The sequence below is a fragment of the Anas platyrhynchos genome, chromosome 8 (assembly GCF_047663525.1).
Source record: "Anas platyrhynchos isolate ZD024472 breed Pekin duck chromosome 8, IASCAAS_PekinDuck_T2T, whole genome shotgun sequence".
Taxonomy (NCBI): Eukaryota; Metazoa; Chordata; class Aves; order Anseriformes; family Anatidae; genus Anas; species Anas platyrhynchos.
The window spans coordinates 28,346,382-28,370,911 of NC_092594.1; the positions used below are offsets into that span (position 1 = coordinate 28,346,382).

General features: G+C 60.7%; 2 protein-coding genes across 10 annotated transcripts in view; one reads left to right on the forward strand and one right to left on the reverse strand.

Moving 5' to 3' along the window:
* The window catches only part of SZT2 (SZT2 subunit of KICSTOR complex), a 55,619-nt gene extending 47,544 nt beyond the window's left edge, over window positions 1–8,075 (forward strand). For 7 of the 9 annotated variants that reach the window (XM_072041457.1, XM_072041460.1, XM_072041461.1 and 4 more), the window contains 9 exons: window positions 29–103; window positions 1,158–1,223; window positions 2,271–2,484; window positions 2,761–2,944; window positions 3,275–3,397; window positions 3,622–4,123; window positions 4,412–4,528; window positions 4,782–4,850; window positions 7,382–8,075. In XM_072041457.1, coding sequence (XP_071897558.1) covers window positions 29–103; window positions 1,158–1,223; window positions 2,271–2,484; window positions 2,761–2,944; window positions 3,275–3,397; window positions 3,622–4,123; window positions 4,412–4,528; window positions 4,782–4,850; window positions 7,382–7,525 — 1,494 coding nt within the window. In that variant the 3' untranslated portion in view covers window positions 7,526–8,075. The remainder of the gene's footprint in view (window positions 1–28; window positions 104–1,157; window positions 1,224–2,270; window positions 2,485–2,760; window positions 2,945–3,274; window positions 3,398–3,621; window positions 4,124–4,411; window positions 4,529–4,781; window positions 4,851–7,381) is intronic. The other 2 variants (XM_072041464.1, XM_072041466.1) reach the window with 1 other exon arrangement.
* Window positions 8,076–8,336: 261 nt separating this feature from the next.
* Window positions 8,337–10,521, reverse strand: HYI (hydroxypyruvate isomerase (putative)). Its single transcript, XM_027462517.3, has 8 exons — window positions 10,304–10,521; window positions 10,100–10,211; window positions 9,695–9,809; window positions 9,479–9,557; window positions 9,303–9,352; window positions 8,927–8,996; window positions 8,622–8,756; window positions 8,337–8,464 (listed from the first exon to the last, which is right to left on the reverse strand). Exons 1-8 carry the CDS (start codon window positions 10,497–10,499, stop codon window positions 8,376–8,378), a joined length of 846 nt encoding a protein of 281 aa, XP_027318318.2. The 5' UTR covers window positions 10,500–10,521; the 3' UTR covers window positions 8,337–8,375.
* Window positions 10,522–24,530: the final 14,009 nt, after the last annotated feature.

Consider the following 24,530-nt stretch of genomic DNA (forward strand, 5'->3'; position numbering starts at 1 on the left):
GCCGTGCTCAGTGTGCTCTCTCCTCCAGGGCTATTACTTCTGTGTGAAGCAGTACGCGCTGGAGTGCTCGCGGATCCCCATGGGCCAGTCTGTCAACTCCCAGGTAATGGCTTTGCAAACGCAGTTGGTGCTCCTTGGAGTCGGGGGCTGCTGTGGGACAGAGCGGGCATTTTGGGTGCAGCAAGTTCTGGAAAGCTTGGCTCCCTCCTGGAAAAGCAGAACCGTGCAGAGCCTTCTGCAGTCGCATGCCCTGTGTAGCAGGCTGCTTGAGCAGACCTGGAGTGCAATGCAAAGGGATGGGAGATTTTACAAGAGGATGACTCTTGTCCTAGCTCTGGGGAGCAGGTTAGAACATGCTGGGAAGGAACAGGAGCAATTTTGGCCAAAAATGGCTGCTCCAGGGAAAGCCAGTGCATGGAAAGCCGGAAGCTTTCTGCTTCCATTGAGCAAGAGGGAAGCAGAATGGGAACAGGGATCTGTGAACATGGCTGGCTGCCCTTTGCTGGAGCAGATCACTTTCTACACCATGAGCCCTAGTTCTTGACACCTCTGTGCCTTGTTCTACAGCATCATGTTGCTGCCTGCACCCTTTTCTTTTGATGCGTTAGGGTGTCTCCTGCCGGACCCCAGGGCACTGGGTGGCTGCCTAGAGGCTGGCTACCTCCAGCCTGTCTGAGGCAGCAGAAACATATGACCATAATTCCCTTTCCTGGGTGGCTCTGTAGCAATGTTTTGTCTTACATATGTCAAGAATAGCTGTGTAAGCTTAGAGCCTACAAGGACCTTGCTGTAGTCCCTGAAAGTTGGCTGAGGCTTTCCTGGGAAGCCTGCATTGCATAGGGCAGGGTTACCAGTCTGCAGCTGGCATTGCATGGATCTTCCAGGCTCTCTGGCTCACTTGGGAAAAGGCTTTGCAGGGTTCTGCAGTGGGAGGGCACGGTGCTGGGAGCAGCGGGTGAGAGGTATGGGGCTTGCTGCAGGGGGCTGGCCAGCCTTGCCACGTGCTGGAACCAGCCCAGAGGTCCCTCAGGTGGGGCAGGGCTCCTCTGCCCCGTCTCTCCCCATGTCCCACCCTGGGCCTGTGTAGGACGGGCTGGAGCAGGAACAGGGCAGTGCCTTGTCCTTCTTCCCACTGGCTGTGCATCTCTCTCCATCAGGGCACTCTTGCAGCCAGAGCTCGCAGCAAGAGCTGCATGGGACCCAGCTCCGTCTCTGAGTCCGCGGTACGTCCTCTCCTCCCGCTGCCATGCTGGGCACGGCAGGGCCTGCCCAGCGCAGGGCTGAACCCACGGGCTGTGCTTTCACCCTTTGTGCCCCAGCAGCCAGCCTCTCGCCTCCTGCTGCCAGAGCAGTGTGTGCCACAGAGCAGCGTCTGGCTCACGGGGCAGAGAGCAGATGTGTTCTTGTGCCACTGCCTCCTGCCTGCTGGTTTCCCTGCTTGCCCTGTCCTTAAGCCAAGAGGTTATTAGGGTGTGGGATAACTGCCCAAAGAGGGCAAAGAGCTGAAAGACATGAAAATGGCACTGCGGGCTCCTGGCATGAGGGCAAGGCTGAGGCTTCACCAACACCATCCCCTGCCACAGCAGCTGTGCTGGGGGCATGGCTGAGGGCGTGTGTGTGTGTGTGTGTGTGTGTGTGTGTTTGTGTGAAGGTTGGTGCTGCGTTGGTGAAGGTCCAGCATGCTGGGCAGAGGGGACAGCCGTGCTGGAGAGGCTGTCCCCCAGGCACAGCTGTGACACACCAGCCACGGCTGGGTCGCTGTTTTTTACGGGGCATTAGCAGCTCTGATGCCCATCTCTGGGTCAGCCACTCTGCCCAGGCTGCCTCCTGCTCCCAGGGCTGCTCGGTGAGTCAGTCCTTGCCTGGGGATCCAGAACTTGCTGGGGCTCCAGCCCCGGTGCATCCTGTACCTGCTCAGGGACAAGGCAGCGCAGAGCAGCACTTGGCTGAAGGGAGGCTGTGTCCTCCTTCACGTCCACACGGCTTTCAGTTTAAGGGGGAGAGATACTGATGCTGAAAAGGAGGCAGTGCTGATCAGTCCGTGCTGCTACTGGAGACCAGTGATGGGGTCAGGTTTGGAAATTGCTACCAAGTTGGCTCCCTTGGTCCCAGGGGCCAGGTCTGCACGTCTGCTATTTGCACTGTGCACACAGCTTCTGGGCTGCATCCTGCTGTGGTGTCAGGGCAGGGGTGACTGCACTGGTGCTGCCGTGCACGAGGGTGTGAGGTGCCTGGTAACATGCCTGCCTTGATTCCTTATCCCTGCACAGCTCTCCATGCTCTTCACGGAGGAGTGTGACAAGGTGCGGGACCTCATGCATGTGCACTCATTCAGCTACGACTTCCATTTGCGGATAGTCCACCAGTACCTGCTGGGCTCCCACATGACTCTCCGCCAGGGCTACCATCTCACCAGCTTCCTGGAGGATTTCATCGCCCATCACCCTGACATCCCCAAATTTGGCCGCAACCATGTTTTCCAGGGTAAGTAGCTCAACAGGTAATCAGTCAGGGGTTGATCACCAGCCCATGACTTGGCAAAAGGTTCCCAAGTATTTTACAAATACAGCTGATCCTGCAGGCATCCAGGAGGAGGGTGACATGAGGTGCCACTCCAGGGGAATTCCTTGCTGCCCCGCTGTGGAAGGGAGGCTGGTTGCTCTACAGCTGTGTCCCCCAGAGCAGTTTGGAGGGCAGTGTTCTGCCCAGGTAACAGGCACCGAGCGACTCCCTTGGTGATAATATGTCCTCCTCCACCAGGCATGCTGGCCCTGCCCACCAACATGATCACTGCCCACCAGCTGTACAACTACATTGCCGACCACGCCAACACCTACCACATGAAACCCCTGCGCATGGCCCGGCCAGCTACGGGCAGTGACAGCAAGAAGGGGACGCCAGGCACCGAGCAGAACGAGTACGCGCTGGTCTCTATCTGGAACAGGTGAGTGCATCGGCTGCAGGCTGCTGGAGCTGCCTCAAGTTGCCCGGCACCACCCCCGTCTTGAGGAGTTTGGCCTAAAAGGTGCCAGCAAAGCTGACTCTGTCCTACATAGCGCCAGGCAGCGGTTCTACCCAGCCTTTTTGAGATGATGCCCAGCAGGGGTGGTGGCCATGTGTGTTTGTATATGCACATGCGATTGACCCGCTTCCTGCAGTGCTTTTGAGGGGTCCTGCTGTGTCAGATCCCGCATGCCCAGCAACTCTGTGCTGACCAAGAGCTCTGTGGGAACCAGGTGAGATCCCCTTCACACTGATGTGCTTTTGCTCCCAGCTCGGGCTCCTACAAGGACTCTGAAGGTCTGCGTCATCACGATGACTTTGACGTGTCCCTGCTGGTGTGTCACAGCGCAGCACCGTTCGAGGAGCAGAGCGAGGCGGAGAGGCGCATGCTTCGGTGAGAACCGAGGGCCCAGAGGCATGTCCCTGAAGCTTCCTGGCTAGGGAAGAGGGCTCTGGGAGGGACTGGCCTTGTCTGGGACGTCACAGGCAGGTGTGGTGCTACCTCAGGAGATTCTTCACAGGGCAGTGCGGTATCTGCCCTGCCCTGGGCAGAGGAACACCCTTGCTGGTGGGGGCAGAGCTGCCCTTCCCCAGCTCACAATGTCTCCTTGCTCTCAGCTTGCGGTTCTACGTCATCATGACCAGCCAGCGGGAGCTCTTCCCCCGGCTGACAGCCGATATGCGGCGCTTCAAGAAGCTGCCCCGCCTGCAGCGAGAGGTGCTGGAGCCGGTGGTGGGCCGGGCGGCCTGGGAGGCCGCGGAGCCGGAGCCGAGCCTGGCGCGGCAGCAGCCGGCCGAGCAGGAGCTGTGGCAGGACGTGGAGGACAGCAGCGAGTTCTACGCGGGGGGCAAGCAAGTGAAACTGGGACCCGGGCTCTTCTACACCTCGCCGCTCTTCCCCTTGCTGGCCTCGGAGGTGGCCTCGGCCCAGAAGCAGCTCAGCAGCATGGTGCAGCTGGCCAAGTGCCACTGCCGCAGGGACAACCTCTGGAAGCGCCTCTTCCTCCTGGAGCCGCTGGCCTCCGACAAGCTGAAGCTGGGCAAGCTGTCCCTGGTGGAGCTGGAGGAGCTGCTCGACGCCGTGCATGGGAAATCCATTGCCGACGTGGACCCCCAGCTGGTGAGCAGCAGGGCTGTGATCCTGGTGCCCAGCAGTGGCCGTCCTGTGCTGGGGGATGGAGTGGGGCTGCAGGTGGAGGGACTGCAGGGCACAGCTCCTCCTGCTTGATGGGGGGGCAGAGGCAGGAACACGGCTCCTAGCTGGCAGGGGGAGGTCACAGATCTGTCTGTGGAGAATTACCGGCCCTGGGCCAGCACAGCTCAGCGGGCTCTGGGAGATGCTTCTGGTTTGGTTTTTGAAGGCTGCTGTAGCGTTGTATGGCTGAGATCTGCCCCTCTCCACCCACAGGGCTGCTTCCTCACCATGACGGTCTCGTGGTACCAGAGTCTCATCAAAGTGCTGTTGAGCCGCTTTCCCCAGAGCTGCCGGCACTTCCACAATGCTGAAACCGGCACGCAGTACCTGGTAAGACTCAGCCCATGGCCCACCTGTGGCTTGTCTCCCCTTTTCCAGGGCCCTCTCCTGCCGTGTTTTCCCACAGCAAGGGGCCTGGTGGGTACTGTCAGCACAGTTGGGGTGCTGCCACATTGCTCTCTGCTGCTCCTGATCGGGCCCCTCACCCGGCACACCAGCACGTCCCTGGGTGGGTGTAGTGCATAGCCCTGTCCCGGGGTTTGTGCTGTCTCCTTCCCAATGTGTGCTGTGGCTTTCTTGACAGGTTGTGCTCAACCAGAAGTTCACAGATTGCTTCGTTCTCGTGTTCCTCGACTCTCATTCAGGAAAGACGGTAAGAACTCAGGAACACAAGAGCAGTTTTATCGGCTCAGGCCAGCAGTCTGCCTGGATTCATCCAGCAGTGGCTGAGAGCAAGTGCCCGTGGGAAGAATAAGAGCAAGTCAAGAAGCGTTTGACACCTTTCACAAATAACTGTCCCAACATCTGACCATCTGGCACAGGGTTGTCCTGAGCTAGAGGCCTTGTATTTAATAGCCCTCAGTGGCTTTATTTCTTTTGGTTAATTTCTAATATCCATGACTTCCCCTGCCTTGCAGCTCCATGATGCAATTACAGCCTGGGTAAAGAGCTTCCCCGGGTTGTTTTTTGGACGTACTTAGGCTTTTTGTATTTGATGCCCCTGTGTTCTTATACTCAAAAACAGTGAGCAGTCAATCCTTTTATTTCACAGGGTTGTTTTTAAATCCCTCAAGTTGTTTCTGTCCAGGCTGAGTCCTTCCTACTCAGTCCAAAGCTAGAGCACACGTAACTGCAGTGTTGCAGGCTGCTCCTACCTGAGCAAAAAGGAAGGGGACCGAACTGTGAGTGAGGGTCATAGCAAAGCTGCATGGGCCTTGGCCTTCAATGGACTTGAGAGCAGAAAATATTCTGTCATCAGCTGTGCTGCAGGCAGGGGATCAGGTGGGTCACAGGGTGGCTCCGTGTGAGAGTAGGGGATCTAAAGGGTGCTTCAGTCCAGTGAGGCTTTAGCAGGGACTGCAGCATATCTGATCCCTCTGGAAACAAACTGCACACCATCTTACGTGGCTAGGGGAGACTGAAGAGGTGGTGCCTGCTGGAAGGTTGCTCAGTGCTTCTTGCCACCTGATGCCACCTCCTTCCCATTTTTAGCTGGAGCTCTTGTTGCAGCCACTTTCATCTGCCACTTCTCAAGCCAGTGGCAGCTCAGAGCTGAAACAGCTCTTCACATGTACCTGCTGCTTCCCAGCCCTATGTTGACCTCCACGTTTAAAGGCAGAATTTTCTGCTAGCCCTGTGCTGCACAAGCTTCAGGCCTCCCTTCCCTGACAGCTTCCTTGTCTTTCACAGCCTGAAAGGCTCGGGTCAGCCCCTGTAAACACAGGTGTTTGGGACTGCACGCAGTGTTCCTGAGAAATCTCAGCAGAGCCTTCTGCAATCACAAGACACGCTTTGCTGTCAGTCCCTGCTGGCTGCTTCTGGTACAACCTGGGGTGGTTTTGCCTTTTCGTGGTTGTCATGCTGCTCGCAGTGCCACCGCGTGGTCACTGACAAGCCAGCCCCTCTCGCACCTCCACCACCGCTCCCAGTGAGCTCCATCTTAGGAACATGAAGGATTTGATTTCTGTTATAACCGTGTATTTTCCACTAAACCTTCATCCTTTTTCCTGTGGCCTCTCAAAAAATCTCTAGGGCTTTTTTTTTTTTTTTTTTTGTATTATCCCAATCCACTTTTGAATTAGTGCCTCAAATTTTATCAACGTGCTCCTCATCTTTGTGCCACTCACTAATGTACTCAGTGACGTGAGTCCCTGAACCCATCCTGGAGGAGCTCCATCTGTAACCCGTCTCCAGCCAACCACTTCCCCTTCCAGCACTACCCTTTTCACCTTAATTTTTTTGCATTAATTCCTATCTTCAGCTTACCTAAATTTCCCATGTGGCCCTACATCAAATCCTTCCCGAAGCTCAGATAAGATGTGCCATGATTCCTTTGTCTAGAAATATGACCTTATCAAAGAAAGCTCTCCTGTTAGCACATCGCTTTGGTACAACAGAGCTGCCTCTCCCTTGTTCTTTCCAAGCCTGCTTTAAAGCCTTGCACGCTCCTGGAGTTAGGCTCACAAATCACTTTCTCTTCCCTCGTAAGTGGCAGCAGTGCAGTGGCTGTTTTGCAGTCAGGTAGCTGTTCTCAGGGCTTCACAAGTTTGTTAGGAGGCCCTGGCTGCTAGGGGTGCTCTGCTTCAGCTCGGGAGAACATCCAGTCCGTGTCTTGCCCCCACGGTGCTGCTCTGAGTGCACTGAGTCACTCACGCGTTTCTTCAGCTTCGGTTCCTGCAACCTTCTCTTCTGCACCCTGTTCTCTGCCCCCTTCTGCCCATGCCCCACCTTGTCAGCACAGTTATTAATGAGAACAGAGCAGCTAGCATTTATTTTTAGGATTGCAGTTATTACACCTAATCTCCTCCCCTTCCCCATTCGCTCCACTCCTACTCTTTGCCTTTGTAGAAGAAATTTCCCTCTAATTTCCCTGGAACCCCTTATTACTGTGGAGGCAGTAGGATCCCCTCCTCTCCCGAGGCAGCTGCTGGGGTTTGTGTAACTGCGGATGCACGGGGGCTGGGACGGGGGGTGGGCATGTCCTTGCACCTAATTTCCCCCGTGAAAATTGGGAGGAGGCTCAAACATGCTGTCACAGGAGGAGGCACAGCTTAGTGCCGCTGGCACTTTGGGACTTCTCCAACTCTCTGCCTGACTGCCAAGCGAGTGCCCACGCACCTGCGCTAGGGGCTACGTGGTGCTCCTCCTGATCCTATCCCCTGACCTGCTTCTTCCTCTCGGCAGTCTCTCACCGTGGTTTTCCGGGAGCCGTTCCCAGTGCAGCCCCAGAACAGCGAGAGCCCCCTGCCACAGCTCGTGTCCACGTACCACCACCTGGAGTCTGTCATCAACACCGCCTGCTTCAACCTCTGGACCGGCCTGCTCTAGCGCTGGGACCTGCGTCCTGGAGGGACACACATACCGCATCTGTGCACGCCTGTGCCGTGGGTGACGAGGGGGAAGGACAGACCGCCAGGCGGGACCCGTGCTCACCACTGCTGGCAGCACGCACGGGTACCCAACAGGAGCTTGCAGATGGGTGCAGGCAGCCCGGCTGCTCCACGGGGGCTCCAGCCCCAGCTGCACCTTGGTCTCTGGCTGCCTGCTGGGGCCCGGGGTGCAGGTTTGGGTGACCTTCAACCAAAGTGCAAGGACAGGAGCTCGGCTGCTGCAGCCTGGCTGGAGCAGAGCAGCTCTCAGGGATGTGCCTTGGGCACCTGCAGCGAGTTCTGCCTGTCAGGAAGGGCTGGAGGGCTTTCCACTGCCTGCACATGGAAAGACTGCACCGCTGGGCAGGGAGGCCTGCTCCGGGCCCTTTGCTTTCGTCAAGAGAGCATTGAATGGGACAGGAAGGGTGAACTGGACCAGGGGAAGGCTTTATGGAGGTGTACATTAAAGCCATGGACATATCTGTGAAATAAACTCAATCAGATCCCTACTTGTGTGCGAGGCTAGGATGTGGCAAGCCTCCTCCTGGAGCAGAGGAGGCTGGGTTTTATCTGTAGACTCCTACCTGAGCAGGAGCAGTGAGCTGGAATGGGAAAACTCATTTCCCTGTAAGTCGGTGCTCCCTTAGCAGAGGGGCCTAGAAACTTCTGCCTAGATCCCCCCCAGAAGTGAAGGTGCTGAGTATGGCCTGGGAAAGGGGACCTTCCCTCCCTACCTCCTCCTTCCCCCAGAAGACAGACACACTCCTGGGTTAGGCCATTGGTTTGATTTTTTATTCCAGTGATTTCCTTTACTCCGTTGCCTTGCTGGTCCCACCAGGCTGCAAACCACGGCTCTCCCAGTACGAGCGCAGCCAGCCCAGCCCTTCCACCGTGTCTCCTGCAGTGACAGACAGCGTCCTGCTGGCAGCCCAAAGCGAGCTGGAACAGCTTCTGCTCTGCTGTCCCCAGGTAGGGACTGTGCCATCCCTCAGTGCTGGTCCATGCTAGGATCTGCTGGAGAGCTCAGGCCACACGCTGCCCCCAGCCCCACTCACCTTTTGGAGTGTACTCACACCCCACGTAGCCATTGTACCCGAGGGACTCCAGAAGCTCAAAGATGTAGGGGAAATTCAGCTCCCCGGGGCTGTCGGGCTCGTGCCGCCCTGGCACCTGTGCTATCTGGATATGACCTACGGAGGAAATGGGAGGCTGTGCCCAAGGCCGCCCTGCCTGCAGCCTTCTGCAGGTACAAGGTAAGCTGAGAGAAGCCCTTCATCCCCAGCTGGTGTGCAGGAGGGTCCCCTCCCCATCCCTCCTGCGCCCTGGTCGCACAGGAGCCAGTCCAGGAGCAGGGCTCTACCGATGAGCGGGAGGTACGTCTCCAGGTTGCGGGATAAGTTCCCATCCATGATCTGGCAGTGAAAGATGTCCTGTGTAGGAACAGAAAAGGTGGTGCAGCTGTCTGGGGATGGCTGTGTCAGGTCCCTGACCCTCCTCATGCCCCCAGCCACTGGGCCTCCCCTGGGGTGCCAGGCACTGTGCTCCTGTGTGCTGTGTTCTGGGGCTGTGGGAGCAGGGCTGCCCAGCCCTGAAGTGTAACCCTTGGTTGTGGCCCTCACGCTGCTGTGCTGGGTGCCTCCTGCCTCCTGCTCTCAGCTATGCCCAGGCACTGGGGTTGTTTTGCAGGAGGGATGCAAGGTGGGAGGTGGCCCCTGGAGCTGTCAGTGCAGACTCACCAGCTGCAGCTTCAGGTTCGGCCGTCCCACCTTCTCCAGGATGGCAACAGCTACGGGGGCAAGAAGTGAGAGCCGGTCACTGCCGGGCTGGAGCCATCAGGCTGTTCTGCTGCACAAACCAGGTAACAGCAGGGGGTCTGCCTCGGAGGAGACAGCGGGAGAGGTGCCTGCCTTACCTTGCTGCGGGGTGTTGAGGAAGTAGCGAGGGTCGGTGATGCGGCTGTTAATAGGCTCCACCAGCCCCACCATGTCCTCCTGCAACAGCACTGTCACCCTGCAGCACGGCCCCTCACCTCTGCAGCGGGGACTGCTCCTTCCCCCTGCCAGGCTGGGGGCTCCCTGCCCTCGGTACCCTAACAGCTGCCCCTGTGGAGGGCTCCTTCCCTCGGTACCTGTGCCAGGAGGTCCGCGGCGTATCTGAGGTTCTCGATGAAGGTGGCCTCCATCTCCCCTGCCACTGCTGCGCGGTCGGCACCCTGAGGCACCCGCCCGGCCATCAGGTGGATCCTGCGGGCACAGATCCAGGCCCCAGGTGGCTGCTGGCTCTGACACAGCCTCCCCGTGTGCAGGGGAGCAGGGTCTGAGTGCTGGGGCTGTGAGGGGAGCAGGCAGGGGTCTGGCAAGGGGCCGGGGAGGCTTCGTGTCACTGCCTGCTGGGGGTCCTGCCCCGGGGGCGCTCTGCACAGGGCGCTGCGGGCACAGCCGGGAGACTTCGGACTCTGCCCGGGGCAGCCTCCACCCGGGGCTGGCTCCTCCCGGGCCCCCGAGCCCGGCTGTGGGACCCCGCGGGCACCTACCTGCTGCAGCCCACCTCCCTGCCGTACTGCACGGCGGCGGCCAGCCCCTGGCGGAAGGCGTCCTGCCGGCCGGGCACGGCGCCCAGCCCCAGCTCGCCCCGCTCCCGGTCCCCTAGGAGAGAGAGGGGGGGGGTCACCGCCAGCTCCCCGGAGCCCCCCCAGGTGCCCCCCCAGAGCCCCCCGTGCCCATCCCCGCGGCGGTACCGGGGGGGGCGTTGAGCAGCACGAGGCTCAGCCCCGCCCGCTGAGCGGCGAGGCGCAGGGCGGGGGCCGGGCACCCCTCGGGCCAGCCCAGCTCCGCCGCCGCGAAGCCGCAGCGGGACGCGGCCTCCAGGCGGGCCGGGAGCCCCGGCAGCTCCGCGAACAGCCACGAGACGTTGGCCGAGAAGCGCAGCGACATGGCGGCGGGGCGGGGATAGGCGACTGAGGGGCGGGGGTATGCAGAGCAGGGGGCAGCGCCGCCGCCATCTCGTGGCTCCGGAGCCCGCCCGGGGCTGGGGCGGCTGCTGAGGGCCGGCCCCGTGCTTGTCCTTGTCCTTGTCCTTGTCCGTGTCCTCGTCCCCATCCTTGTCCTCATCCTTGTCCCCCAGCCCAGCACCCATGTCCCCCAGCTCCCAGCCCCATCACAGCAGCACAAGGACGTGGCTCCTGCCAGCTCTCGCCTCCCTCAGTGACAAACCCGCCAGGGGACCCGAGCTGTTCCCTGGGCTGTCCCCAGGGCCCTGCCTCGCTGTCCCCATCTGCCTCCACCCGCGGCTGGAGGGCCTGGGAGGAGGTCGGGGCACGGCAGGCAGAGGGGAAGGTGGCAGCAAAGCTATCCGTTAAAGAGTCTCAACTCAATTAAGGCTATTGATTAATCAATTAGGGGAAGCTTGACTCGACTTCTCAGCCATAATCAGAACTGTCCCCGCTGATGGACAGCAGCAGGCACGGGGCTGCCGTGTGTCCGGGGGCACGTCCCCTGAACGAGCCTGGTGCTTGACCCACTCCTTGCTCCTGGCCCTTGCTCCGTGGAGCCACAAGGCTCCTGCCGAGGCCGTGCCCGCTCCAGCTGCAGGAAACCCGGCCACAGCCACGGCTCCAGGTCGGGCACAGGGCATGGTGTGACCCCAGGAGGCCACGGGTGTGAGCACGAGGCGTAGATTTGGGCAGCCTGCACATCAAACCTGCCCTGCCGGCACCGAGCGCGTCTGCTGGGCTCTACAAATTAATGGCGTCTTTATATCTCCGGTAATATATTTCATTGATTTTCTCTTGTTATAACTGCAGTTCCTGCATTGCAGTCGGGTGTTTTGTCACTTTACCCTGACAGGGTGCTGAGGATTTACCGCTGTCGGCTGGCCAGGGCAGCGCCGTGCCGCCGGCACCCCCAGCCCTGCCCGCCCTGGCAGCCGCGGACGCATCCCTGCTGCGAGCTTTATGGTCCCGGGGAGAGCACAGCTCCGGCTCGTTTTATTAGCGAGCTGACATTTTGGCGCAGACCCGCCTGTGGCCTCTGTGACGGCAGGGATGGGGAGGCGGCAGGGCCCTGCGCCCCGGCACGGTGCCTCGGGGTGCCCCGTGGCACCAGCAGCAGCCAACTCGGAGCCCACGGGGACAGCGTCCTCACAGCACCCCCTAAATCCCCCAGCTTGCTGTGCTGCGGGCAAGATTTCATCTCTCTCTCTCTCTTCACAAGCCGTGTTTTAATTTAAAATGATGTTTCTGGATTTTTAACTACCTGTCCCCAGGCTCGGATGCCACCCTCAGGGACCAGGAGGGCTGCTCCGCTGCGGGCTGGAGTGGCTGGGGGGCACGTCCCACCCGCGCCCATCACCCTGCCGGGTGGGCAGTCATCCCAAAACCCATCCCGACTGAATGAGGAGGTACCAACAGACAAAAAGCCAGCAGCTGGCCCCCTGCCAGAAATGTGAGGTGTTTCCTCTTGGGACCGGGGAAACTCGCTCTCGTTCAGCTGGATTAACAGCCCCTTTAATTCGGCAGTGCTGGGGGGTCGTTTTACTTTTTGGCTTTCAGCTGTAACCTGTAATGGTGTCACTGCTGGGCACCACATGGGGAACCTTGCCAACCTGTCCCCAAAACCTGGGTGAGGATTGCTGCGGGGCACTTTAGCGAGCTCGACACCTTGCAGCCTCCAAAAATGCTCAGATGAAAATCCATACATCAACGCTGGGGAACAAACACACACCACCGCCGGTGCTATGGCTTTCCTTCATCAGCGAGCATCGAGCTGGGGCTGGACGTGACATTGATCCCGGCAAGGCCAAGGCAAGGAGGTGAAGGCCCAGCACCGCTCACCCCCCAGCCCCTCAGTGTCATTTTCCTGCTATTTGGCCGCTTTTGGTCCATCCGCATCGGCCCCAGCAGCACGGGTGGGCTCGCCCCACGTGGGGCTCTGGGCTCTTGGTGCCATCGCAAGATTTCACGGGAAATTAACGAGGAGGCCAAATTCTCCTCCAGCTCTTGGAGGAGGCCGGTGCAGGCGGTGCCTGGGCCTGCTGAGCTGGCAGATGTTGTTTAACATTCCCGGCAGTAATTAATAGACGGCTTCATCACTCTTGTATGATTCAAACATGTCGTCCCGCTTCTTTCCAAATACAGAGCAGAAATATTTGTTAAACGTGTCTGGCGTTTTTGCATGATCATTAGCGCTCGAACAATTCCAGCGGGCGCAGGATTTATAGCCTTGCCAGGATTTCTTTTGGCCTTATTATGCCTTAGACATTCCTCCCTCCTCTGCCGGTCCCTTCCCGGCAAGAGGCTCCCTTTATCAATTTCCCCCTGATTTATGCGCTGCCGCTTGTAACTTCTCCTTTACCACGATTATGAATTTCCCCATTTCCCACCCGTTTTACGCTGTTCACCCCCTGTTGCCCCCCACAGACACCAATTTTGGGCTCTGCAGGCTCTGCCCTGGGCTTTGCCCCTCTGCAGGGCCACCCGTGCCGGCGCCGTGGCTGCGCCCGCCTCCCTCGCCCCCGACACGCACGTTTGTCACAACTATTTTGTCAGCTCCGAGCGATTCCCCTGCACCCCTGTAATCTTGGTGCCAATCAGCCCCGTAACAGCCACCTCGGCGGGGAGCGATTTCCCCACCAGCCCAGGGCTTTGTCGCTCCACACAAATATTTAAGCAGACGCCTGCAATCATGCTGTCGGCGGCTGCCTGCACCCGGGGAGCACGCCCAGCGTTGCCACCGGCCCCAAATCTGCTGCAGGGCACCTGCGGGCTTGTACCATCACCCACCAGCTGGGGAGCAGCTGTGGGGTGCACAGCACCAGTGGTCCTGGTGGTGGGACACGGGGAGGGATCCCGTCCCCTCCTGCAGCCCTGTGGGGATTTGGGGACGGGACCGGCCCTGCTGGCCCCCGGCAGGCTGCAGCCCCGTGGTCCTGCCTAGAGTGTCCCTCTGCAGCCTGGTCACCGTGTTAAGCCATCTCTTAATTAATCAGGCTGATTGTAATGTGTTTTTAGGGCATTAAAATTCAATTGTGGAATTCTCCGCTGGCTGGGCTCGCAATGAATACAGAAGTTTGCCTAATTAGAGCTGACACGCAGCCGGCGGGAGAGGCAGGCAAACAGCCCCGGCACTGCCGCCCGCCTTGCGCCCAGCGCCCCGACCCCAGCTCCTGGCCCCCTGCCGAGCCTCACCCCACAAGCGGTGCCCCTACAGATGCAGGTGCTGGGGACATGGTGGGCTGCAGGATCAGGCCCCATGGCAGCGGGCCAGCCACAAGTACTGAGGGCTCCCAGCCGGTGCCTGGTCCCGCACCCTGGGGTGCCAGGCACAGCCCAGCACCGCACGGAGCTGCAGCATCCCTGCCCTTGCTGGGACACGCTGCGGGTGCTGGGGAGCCACGTGGATGGACGCTGGGTGCCCCGGTGCTGCGGGGGGCTCCTGGGGCAAAGGCGGTGCTGGGACAGCCCCGTGCCCCCCCAGCAGCAGCGTGGGAAGGGAGCGGTGCCCGGTCACGGTGCCCTGGGGACAGTCCCCGCAGTGCCACCCGCGCCAGCCCTGGGCCGGGCACCAGCCGAGAGCAGTGGAGATATTTCCTTATCCGCAGCATCAGGTCTTCTTCGCTGTCATTACCACGGCAATTATCATCTCATTTGGAGTCTTTAGCTGCCATAATCTGTCTCCTGCACTGATTTATTCTGCAGGCCTCTTCCGAGAGGGGAGCAGGAGGAATGGAGCCATTCATTAGGAGGCAACGAGGGCCGGGAGGCAGCCCCGGCCGGGGCAGAGCAGAGCAGAGCAGAGGTGCCCCTGCACCCCAATGGAGCTGCGGCATCCTCCCTGCAAGGCAGAGGCCCTGAACACGGGCAGCTCAGCCAGCTCTGTATGGGATGTGAGCTCCCCACTGCCCCCAGCTCCGGGGCATGCAGACCAGCGCAGGATGCTGCCCTTCCCTCTCACGCCAAGGCGAACCCATCATCCTGCACTCAGCACAACCTAGAGCAGAATTTCTGCCAGGCCACAGCTTTGTCACCTTTCCCTCACCTCCAGACCAGGCTGCTGCTGCCTGCAGTTGATTTTATCTCAGTTTGCTTCCACAATTATCTCCCGCTCCCCGCGACTCCGCCAGCCGCTGGCTCTCATTGATATTTTCAGCATCTGCATTTGCCGACTGCCAGCTTTCACTCCCTGCTCCCAGCTCTCCAGCCTCCACGTGCTACCTTCAGCTGCCATCTCTTCTCTCGCGTCTCATCTGGGGACAAAGGGGTGCCAGCACCGTTTGTCCCCATGTCCCCATCTCTGGGGTCCCGCAGGTGCCCTGGTGCTGCCCCTGGACATCCCCTCCGTGGTGGGGCTGCCCAAGAGGGGCTCCCCGAGTTTGTCACACGGGAGTGATCCCACACCCCAGAGGTGCTGGTGTCCCCTTTTGGTGGCAGCCCTGGGGACAGCAGGAGGGAGAGATGGTGACAGACACCAGGCAGCACGGCTCTCCTGGAGGAGAGGCAGAGCGATGGGATGGGGACACCAGGATGGCACCAGGTGACTCCCAGCCCCGAGCAGCATCACCCCAGCCCTGCACTAACCGAGTGCCCTTGGGTCTGGCCCTTGAGCAGCTGTGGCCGCAGCAGCCCTGGTGCCCGTCCTGGCTCCCACTGGGCTGCCAGGGGCTGGGGACAGGCAGGAGCCGGGGACGGGACGGTCACCACACGGGGGGCAGCTCTGTCCCAAAACAGCTCTGCTGCCTTCCCACCCAGTGAACCTGCCTAATGGAAGCCATTTATATGCAAAATCCCCAGAAAAAAAAAAAAAGCGGTAATTAATGAAGTCCCTTTCATTACCATTATGCAAATGCGATTAATTTCAGCTGTTATGAATATGCAAATATTACAATTATGATCTAATTGCCAGTGTGTGTAGGGGAGCGGGCAGAATATCAACTCTCAGCCCGGGCCCCAGGAGGAACTTTGGGGTGCAGTGGGAGGGCAGGGGCAGGGGGTGCATCCTGGGGGGTGCCCACCTGAGGGGTGCCCACCTGAGGGGTGCCCACCTGAGGGGTGCCCACCTGGGGGCTCTGCCCACCCCTGCAGCACAGGGCCAGCAGCGGGGGCTCCCTTCCTCCCTGGGAGTCACGGCCAGTGAGGCTGGGACCAGCTCTGAGTGCCCGGGCTGCTGAGAGCAGCACAGTTGTGCCTGGTGAGAGGGTCATCCCTGGGCTGCGAGGAGGAGGAGGAGGAGGAGGAGAAAAAGAGGAAGAGGAGGAGGAGGGTTACCAGGCAACTCGGTGCTGCAGCGCTGGAGGCACAGAGCAGCGGCAGGCAGGGCCCTGCCCTGACCCCACTGTCCCGTGCCGGGTGTCACTGTCCCCACTGTGACCACCCCAGTGGGTGCTGTCCTCTGAGCCAGCTGGGCCCCCCAGCCCCTCACACACCTCCCCCTGGGGGCTCAGTGTCCACGGGGCCTCGCACCTCTCCTCACACCTGGGCAGGAGGAAGCAGGGAGGACGGCAACACAGTGGGGGCACAGCCCCCACGTCCCCAAGCCCCCCGGCCCCTTCCTGCAGGCCCAGCTCGGAGGAGGAGGAGGAGGAGGAGGAGAGGGAAGGCTTTGCAGTGCTGCTGCTCGGTTTCCAAGGCAATGAGACACGATGGCTGTTCATCCCGGCGGGGTCATCGTGCCGCGTTGAAGCCCCGGAGCTGGGGAAGAGCCCCAGCCCCCAGCCCCCCAGCTCCTCATGCTGTCGGGACCCGCTGCCCTCCCCATCCCCTGGGGCCAGGGTGCACGGGGCCATCCCTGCTGCTTATGGGGTCAGCACAGGCTGGGCACCTTCCTGAAGTGCAGTCACACTTGGGGACACGTGGGCAGCTCCTGGTCACTCGCCATCCACCCAGGGGACACAGAGGGCATGTTTAATTCACTCCCAGCTGCGGGTGCCAGACCCGGGGTGATCTCTCCGGTACAGGAGAAACACCGGTGCATGGCGAGGGCGATGCCTCCACCCCTCCAGGGCGCTGTGGGCACCCGTGGGTGCCATCACCCCGTGCCCGGTGGGTGCTCACAGAGGGCAGCCACCTCCCCGCGCCGCCCAGCATGTTTTCCAGGCTAATTGAATTCAGAGAGATTTCTTCCTGGCAGTGACAATCGATGAACTCTGTGTTATCAGCTCCCCCCCACACCCTCGGCACTGGAAATGGATATGGACGAGGGGAAAAATTGAATTTGCAGCCATTTTTATTGGGATTTAATTGGGCAGTCTCACCTCGTTGCCTTAATCCCGGGCGCTGACGCGTGCAGCCGAGCCGGCAGCTCCCCTTATTTATCACTTTTCAAATATTTGCCTCTTCGCAGCAGAGGGAAATCGATGCTCCCGCCTGGGGCATGCCGGGAGCGCCCCGAGCGGGCGGCTGGGGATCCATCAGCCTCTGCCACCGCTATCGACAGGGCGATTGGGGTTTAAGAGGCACTTTGATAGCAGAACTGGCACACATTAAGTGCTCGTCATCAGGGGATGATCATGACTTATTACCACTAATTCTCCCGGCGCAGCGGCGGGGCCACGGGGCTCATCCTCAGCATCACTGCCCCGGCGCCGTGCCCTCGGCCCTGGGGACAGAGCTGACGTGTGCCCTTGTCCCCAGGGCCTGGGCGCTGTCCATGGGGCTCAGGGTAATGGTGGAGAACCTGGGGGCTCCCACACCACTGCTGGACAGGTTTGGGGGGTGCCTATGGAGGGGATGAGTCCGTGCTCATCATCCCGACCTGCTCCCAGCCCTGGATCCCGTCCCCAGGGTGCTCTGGGGTCCCCCCGCTCGGAAGCCAGCTGGATCAGTGTCACTGAGCCACCTCGCTTGGAAGGCAGCCAGCAGCCAGCAGCCGGGGAGCGAAGCTGGGTGGCAGCAAACAGACTCTGCTCGCCCGCGGGCTGCCAGCTCGGCGCGGGGAGCCGGACCCCCGGGCAGCGGGTGGCCCCCTCCTGTCCCCACCACCTGGGGATGGGGGTCCTGGGCTCCCCGCCGCAGCACTGGGACAGGATTTGGGATGCTCCTGTGTTGCATGGGGTCCCCCAGATGTGGTGCAGAAGACAAGAGTCCCGTCCCACCACCCTGGGCTGTGCCCTCCCTGGGCAATGAGTCCCATGCCCGTGCACACCAGAGCCCGTTTCTGGAGATGAAATATTCAGGGGAGGCTGAGCAGGGCCTGGGGTTTGCAGGATGGTAATTTGTTTCCTTGTTAAGCGCTACGTGTTTTGTATTATTTTTTTTTAGCAACCTGTTTATGGGAACAGAACCGCCCCATTGTGAATTATTCATGGCCCCTCGCAAGCTCATTCTCAAAATATCAATTTTTCCCAGTCACGGCAAGCAGCACTTAAGCTTGAAAGCCTTGTTAAAATGAAAGGCTGGCCCACTGAGCCAGGGAGGGGACAGGGGACACTGAGGGGCTGCAAAGGGTGTGGGAGTCCTGCCCCGGGCCCCTGCACCCCCCTTTTGTCCAGCCCCACTGCTCCATGCAGCTGGTGGGTCCCAGAGCCATGGGGTGCCCCCAGGAGCTCAGGGGGCACCGAGCAGCACAGAGGCCAGGGCACCACAGTGCCACCAGCCCTGGTGTCCTGCCCAGCACCGGCTGGGGACACCCCAAAGGGCACAGGCACAGCCCCACAGCCCCGACCCGGCCCCAATGAGGGCAGCCCCGAGCAGCAGCGGGGACCCTGCAAGCAACAGCTGGGCCAGAGCAGCACTGCTGGTAATTGCTCATTAAAATGCAGATGCTCCCCAAACTGCAACTTTTAGTTTCTCTAGCAACTGCTAAATCAAAAGCAACGAGGCAGGGAAACGGAGCTGTGCAGCGGGTGCCACCGCGCCGCTGCCGTGGGCGCAGCAGAGCCCGGCCCAGCCCTGCAGCCCTGCTCTGCTCCCAGCGGGCTGCTCTCACCTTTTGGGGCTGTGCACCAAGTCTGGGCTTTAGGAGGGTCCCAAAATGCCTGCCGGTGCTCCAGCAGCTGCGCTGATGCTGCAGAGGGCGGCACGGGGGTCCCAGCTGGGTGTGTGCCCCTCGCTGGGCATGGGCACCCTGCCCTCGCCCCTGCTCACCCCGGGGAGCAGCCATGCAGCCGGCTCCCTGCAGCCCCTGTGCCTGGCCAGGCCGGGCCTTCTGCTGCCCCCTGCCTCTCTGAGCCCACCGCCCACTGCCGGAGTCCTCACCCCACTGCCTTAACCCCAGCTGAGGCTGCTCCCTGCCCTCAGGGCCAGACCAGACATCCAACGCTACCACTGGGGGTGTTTTCCCCCAGGGCCATCCCCTCCATCCCCTCTGAGAGCAGCGTGTGTTAGGATGGAGACCCCATTTCTTCCCATAAAGCCCCCTGCAGTGCCACCCCTTGCAGTGCAGGGAGCTCTGCTGTGCCCCCAGCTCAGGCTGCGATGCTGCAGCAGACATCTCTGTGGCTATCATCTCACAAGCCTCTGTATCACCCGCACAAAGCCAAGCCAGCAAAGCTTCTGCATCCTTAGCTTGCCTTTTGATGGAAACTACAAATAGTTTCGGTCCAGCCTCAGCTCCTGCCCAGGAGGCAGTGGGGCTGTGTGACAGTGCTGGGCTGGGATGCGCCCCGCTGTCCCTCCGAGCCCTTTGCTGACACAATCCCAATGGATGCCCCACTGCTTGCCAGGGCTTAGCATCTCCCCAGCTGCCCTTTGCTGTTTGCACTGTCACTTTTCCATCCCCATCCTTGTCTGCATTGATGGGGATCTCCTTCTCCATGCTTTTTGCACACAGAGTTGTGAGGACAGGCTGTAGCAGGGAGCAGCAGCCATAGATGCTCGTGGGTTGCCAGACCTGGAGAGCCGGCGTGGGAGAGGCCCCAGCTACATCCCAGACACGGCGAAACCTCCCCGGTGCCTCCGCCTGATCCCACAGGAGGACCCCCCATGGGGAGCTCACCTGCTCCAGCAGCCGGGGTTGGTCTGCAGGCTTTGTGCCCGTCTCCATTTTTCCAGCATTTCTCCAAATGAGCGGTTTGTGCCTGGGGGGCTCATCAGCAGGCGATGGGGTGGCCCCTCCACACCCGTGTACCCCTGCACCTGCCCGTGCTGTGCCCACGAGCCGCTGCTCCATCCCCTCCCGTTGGGGCAGGGCATCCCGCCGGCACCCCCAGGAGCCCACATGCCTGCGGGGCCGCGCGGTGCCCGGGTGCCCGGGGCTGGAGGATGGCTGCTTGTGACAGTGTCACCATTTCCATGGCAACTGCGTGTGGCAGCGCGAGCGCGGCTGCCTTGTGGGGTTGGTGCCGGTGGCTGGCTCCTCGCTGCAGGCAGGGTGATCCCCGAAGGTGTGTTCATCCCGACATGGGGTGTGCGGGGCCACCCACGTGCCCTTCTCCATCAGCCAGAGGGCACGGCAGCATCCCCACGTGCCCTGCACCCGTTCCCCAAATGGATGCAGCACCACCAAGGCTCAGTGTCCCCCCTTGGAACAGAGCCACGGCGCGCAGGAGCCCCACACCCTGTTCCCCCATGCAGGCAACGCCTGCACCCATGGGTGTCTGCACATTTTGGGGGCTTGTGGCGGGCTGGGGGGAAGGCAGGGAGGGCTGGTGAACGGCACGTGAGCGCTCGGCCGTGCTCCGGTCCCCTGCCCGCCTGTTGCTCGGAGAGAGCTGCCAGGGAGGATGGAGTGGGCACTTAATCTCCCCCTATAAGTTTAATTAATGGGCTGCAGCGCTCATTCTGTGCTGCCGCCTTAATTGGTACAAGCTGCAAACGCTGTGGAGCCTGGAAAAAAACATTTGGAAATGAAAAATATATTAAGCAGGAAACAGATCAATGGCTCTTAATGAAGCTGATTCGGGGCTGCCTGTCGTCCAGGGGCTGGGGCCGGGAGGCTCGGCCGCCGCGCAGTCTCCATGGCCGGGCACGGGCCGGGTGCCCCCGCTGCCTGGCTCCCCGCCTCGTTAGGGCTAACGAGCAGCCCTGGGATGGGAGCAGCAGCCCCGCTCTGCTCTGCGGGAGAGCGGCCTGGGATTGTACCCATCTGTGCCGGGCCGGGGGGCTCCTCGGGGGCAGCTTGAGCCATCCCAGCACAGCTGGAGCACCCCTCGCACGCACGGCTGGGGGGGCAGCCCTGCACGCCTGGAGCCCCATCCTGTCCCGAAACATCTGGAGAGGCTCCCCACGCGTCACGGGGGGCTCACCCCTCAACATCTGCAGCCCCCAGCACAGCTGGAAGGGGACCCAGCGCCCAGCTGGCGGGGGCAGCCTGAGCACAGTAGGCCGGGCACCCCAGCTCCTCTGGCCAACCTGGGGGCCAGAGCAGGGCTGGGGGGGCAGAGGGGTGCGGGCAGCTCGGAGCCGGCTCTGTAGGGCTGAATCCATGGGAATTGCTCCCTGCACACAGGGCGTGGGGGGAGCCAGGGCTGATTTGCATTGAGGGGGCCGGGGGGGGGGTGGCAGTGCTCTGATAAGGGCTGTAATTGCCTCGGCTGTGCACAGAACATTAGCTGCGCTTCCCAGATATTTACACAGGGGAAAACAAAGTCATAACTCACCGAATAAATAATCGCCTCGGCGCGGTGCTCGGGGAGCGCTGCCCCCCGCACCTGCACGGCCGCTGCTGCTGTGCTGTGAGGCCGAGGGTGAAGCTGTGTGGGGGGCAAAGGGGGCACCTGGGGGTGCGGGGACAGAGCCCTGCTGTGGGGCAGAGAGGGGAGAGATCAGGGAGCGTGTGGAGGCAGGGAGTGGGGCAGCCCCTGCTCTCCTAAACCTGTGGGGCCGGGGGTGCTGGGGGTGCCCCCCTGTTGCTGTCGGACATCCCCAGAGCAGCCGGGAGCACAGGACGTGGCTGGGGTGTGCAGGACAGACCCACAAATGGTCTCTGGTGCCACGGGAAGCCGTGTCCCAGCGCTGGGCCCTTCCACACCACACCAACTTCATTTAATATTTGGCATTTAGTTTCAGCTTCTTGACAGCCTGCTAACAAATTAGCACGGCATGGTATCAATAGCTCCAGACTGCGTAGATTAAAATCTGTTTAACTGATAGATCCCAAGAAAAAAAAAAAAAAAAAAAAAAAAAAAAAAAAAGTGAATGAGGCCAGGTGGCCAGGGGGTTGTTCCCTGTGACCTGGAGCTTTTTTGGGGCTTCAGAGCAGAGCACGGCATGGCCGGGTCCTGGCCAGCATCCCTGGGGGGCCCAGCACCTGCAGGGCGATGGCAGCGGGTGGGCACAGCACAGCCCGGCCCCCTGCAGCCACGGGTGAATGAGCGGCTCCCCGGGTCCCTCGGCTGCCCGGCTATCGACTGGGGTCTGCAGGGAGCACTTTGATTTCCTGCTGCTAAATCCCAGCCCCACTAATGTGATTGCGAGCAGCACGCGGCCCCTAATGGGGAGAGCACGCTGCAGCATGCCTGGGACAAATTGCAAATCTCATTACGGCGTCGTGTCCAGATTTTTAACATGGTAATAGCTCCCCAGCTCAATTACGTGGCTGCTGTGCTCCCAATGGTCCCCAGGAAGGGGCCAAGCAGCTGCACCCCGTGTCCTGCCGGGGCGAGGGGATGTGGCTGGGCTGGGGACATCCCGGGGTGCAGCGGTCCCATGGTGCCACCAGCCGTGCATGGCCCCGGCGGTATTTCTGGAGGCCACACCGAGTGTTGGCACTGCCGGGCTGCTCATGGCCGGACACGCACGGCTGCTCCTCGTGGCATTGACTTAGAAAAAGAGGGGGAAAAAATAGATAACTAATTTAAAACACGAATTCCTTTGCACCTGTTCAGTGCTTTGCACTTTCAAAGCCCCGGCGCGCCCATTAACTAATGAACCACATCAAACATGCTCATATCTCACATCTCGCCAGGCTCTCCATTCACCTCCCAGCCCCTCCTGCGCCCTCGTCCCCACTGTCCCCAGCCCCCAATGGGGCAGGGGGCTCTGCGTGGCCGTGGCCCTGCCTGGGGTGGGGGCTCCCCGTGACTCACCCCGCCGTGGGCTCCTCTCCGTGCTGCTCCGTTGTGAATCAGCGGTGAGCGCTGTAGCGGGGGGACTGCGCCTGTCACCGCCGCTGTCATCACACATTCATTTCCTCAGCATCTTTTGCAAGGTTTAGAGCACGTTGTGCAGTTAGGACCACGTAAGTACAGGGATCATTTTCCTTCTCCCACCTCCGAAAAGCAGCCGCCCCGGAGCGGGCTGTGGTGGTGTTTGGCAACACGCGGCGATGTTACTCAGCAGGGACGGGCTGGGGTGAGGGATCCCACCACCTCCCCAAGGTGAGGGATGCATAACTTGAAATTACTCAGAGCAGGTGCTCCTAACTGTTCCTTGCAAAAGCAGAAACTGTGGGATGGGGCCTGGGATCAGGGCTCTGGGCCCTACTTGGCCATCCCAAAAGCAAGGGGTTGATGTCACAGCCCTGCACGGGGACACGGGGGGACCCCAGCCTCCGCGGGCAGCACCGGTGGGACAGGCAGCAGGAGATGTGGGGGGGGTCACTCCAAACAAAGGGGTGTTTTCCGAGGTCTGAAATTAATAACACAAACCCTAATTTAAAATTATATTAGGCTATCAATTACTCCCTGAGCGTCCAAGAGCTTTGCTGGCAGCATCAAATTGCCAGCTGTGATAAATGGTTTTATTGGAATTTCATAAGGTCTGAGTTATTTGCAGATAGGAAATATCCGTGGATTAATTAAACTTTTGTAACGAGCTGGAGCAGTTAGCTGCAGCCCCCCCTCTGTGCTCACCCAGGACTGGGCCGGTGCTGTCCTGAACCAGGGGGCTCAGCAGAGTGGGGTCGGGCAGGGGTGGCCGTGCCAAATTGGTGGGGTTGGTTGGGGCAGGCAGAGCGGCTGGAAGACTGCAACGTGCGTGGCGTCAGCCAGCACAGCTTCCTTACAGGAGCATCCAGCCTCATTTGTTGTATTAGAGTTCTTCTAATACTCCAGTAAAGAGTGGGTAGAAGAAAAACCACTCGACATAGTTTATTCAGATTTTCAAAAGGCCTTTCGACAAGCTCCAGCACAGGAGGTTACTATAGAAATTAAGTTGTCGTGGAGTGAGAGGCAAAGTATTGCCACGGATCAAAGGCTCACGGAGAGCCAGAAAGCAGAGGAGGAATCAACGGGCAGTTGTCATCCCAGCACAGGGCAGCAGCGGGGCCGGCAGGTTCCCCCGCAGGCCCCGTGCCACTCAGTGTACCCGTGGGGAGCACGGGGAGCAGGAGGCAGCAGCACCGGGGCTGTGGTCCCTGGGGGGCGATGCTGCAGGGGTGGCCCTGGGGGTCCCCATGGGTGAATGCAGACCCGTGGGGCACTCCTGGGGTAACGAGGGCAGGGGTGGGGAGCAGGGCCGGGATGCTGGGGGTCAGGCCTTGTCCCCAGCCTCATCCCTGCCCCGTACCTGGCCCCACAGGTGTCTGCAGCCACCGCAGCGCTGGCGCCTGGATCCTCGCTCCCCCACCCCCAGAACCTGCCCGGCGGCTGAAGGGGCCCCACAGGGCAGCAGATAAGGGAGGGAATGCAAACACCCTCCTCGGCACAGGCATCCCAACTATCTGAGGCAGCAAGTGCCTCACCAGCAAATTCCTCCCCTCCGCTGCCTGAGTCAACTGTGGGGCCCCTGCCCTCGGCTGGGGACGTGGCCTCCCCTCACCATCCCACAGCTCTCCCAGGCCTCTGTTAATCCCACAGACACATTTACCTCCTTCCCTTCTTCCCTCCCATCATCCTGGGTGGCTCCTGGGGCACCCCATGCCCTGGGCGGATCGCGGTGACCACCCCTTGCTCCCTCAGCTTCCCATTCAACAAGCCCCCGCAGTGCAACAGTGTGGGTGTTCAAGGGGCAGCTGGGTACAAACTCCTCTCCCCACCCTGAAATGAGGACAGGCAGCACCCTGCTGCCCTGCTGATGTGGATGCTGAGGGCACCAGCTGTGGGCTCAGGATCCCAAAGCCCACCCGGGTGGTGATGGCACCCGAGGGGGATGT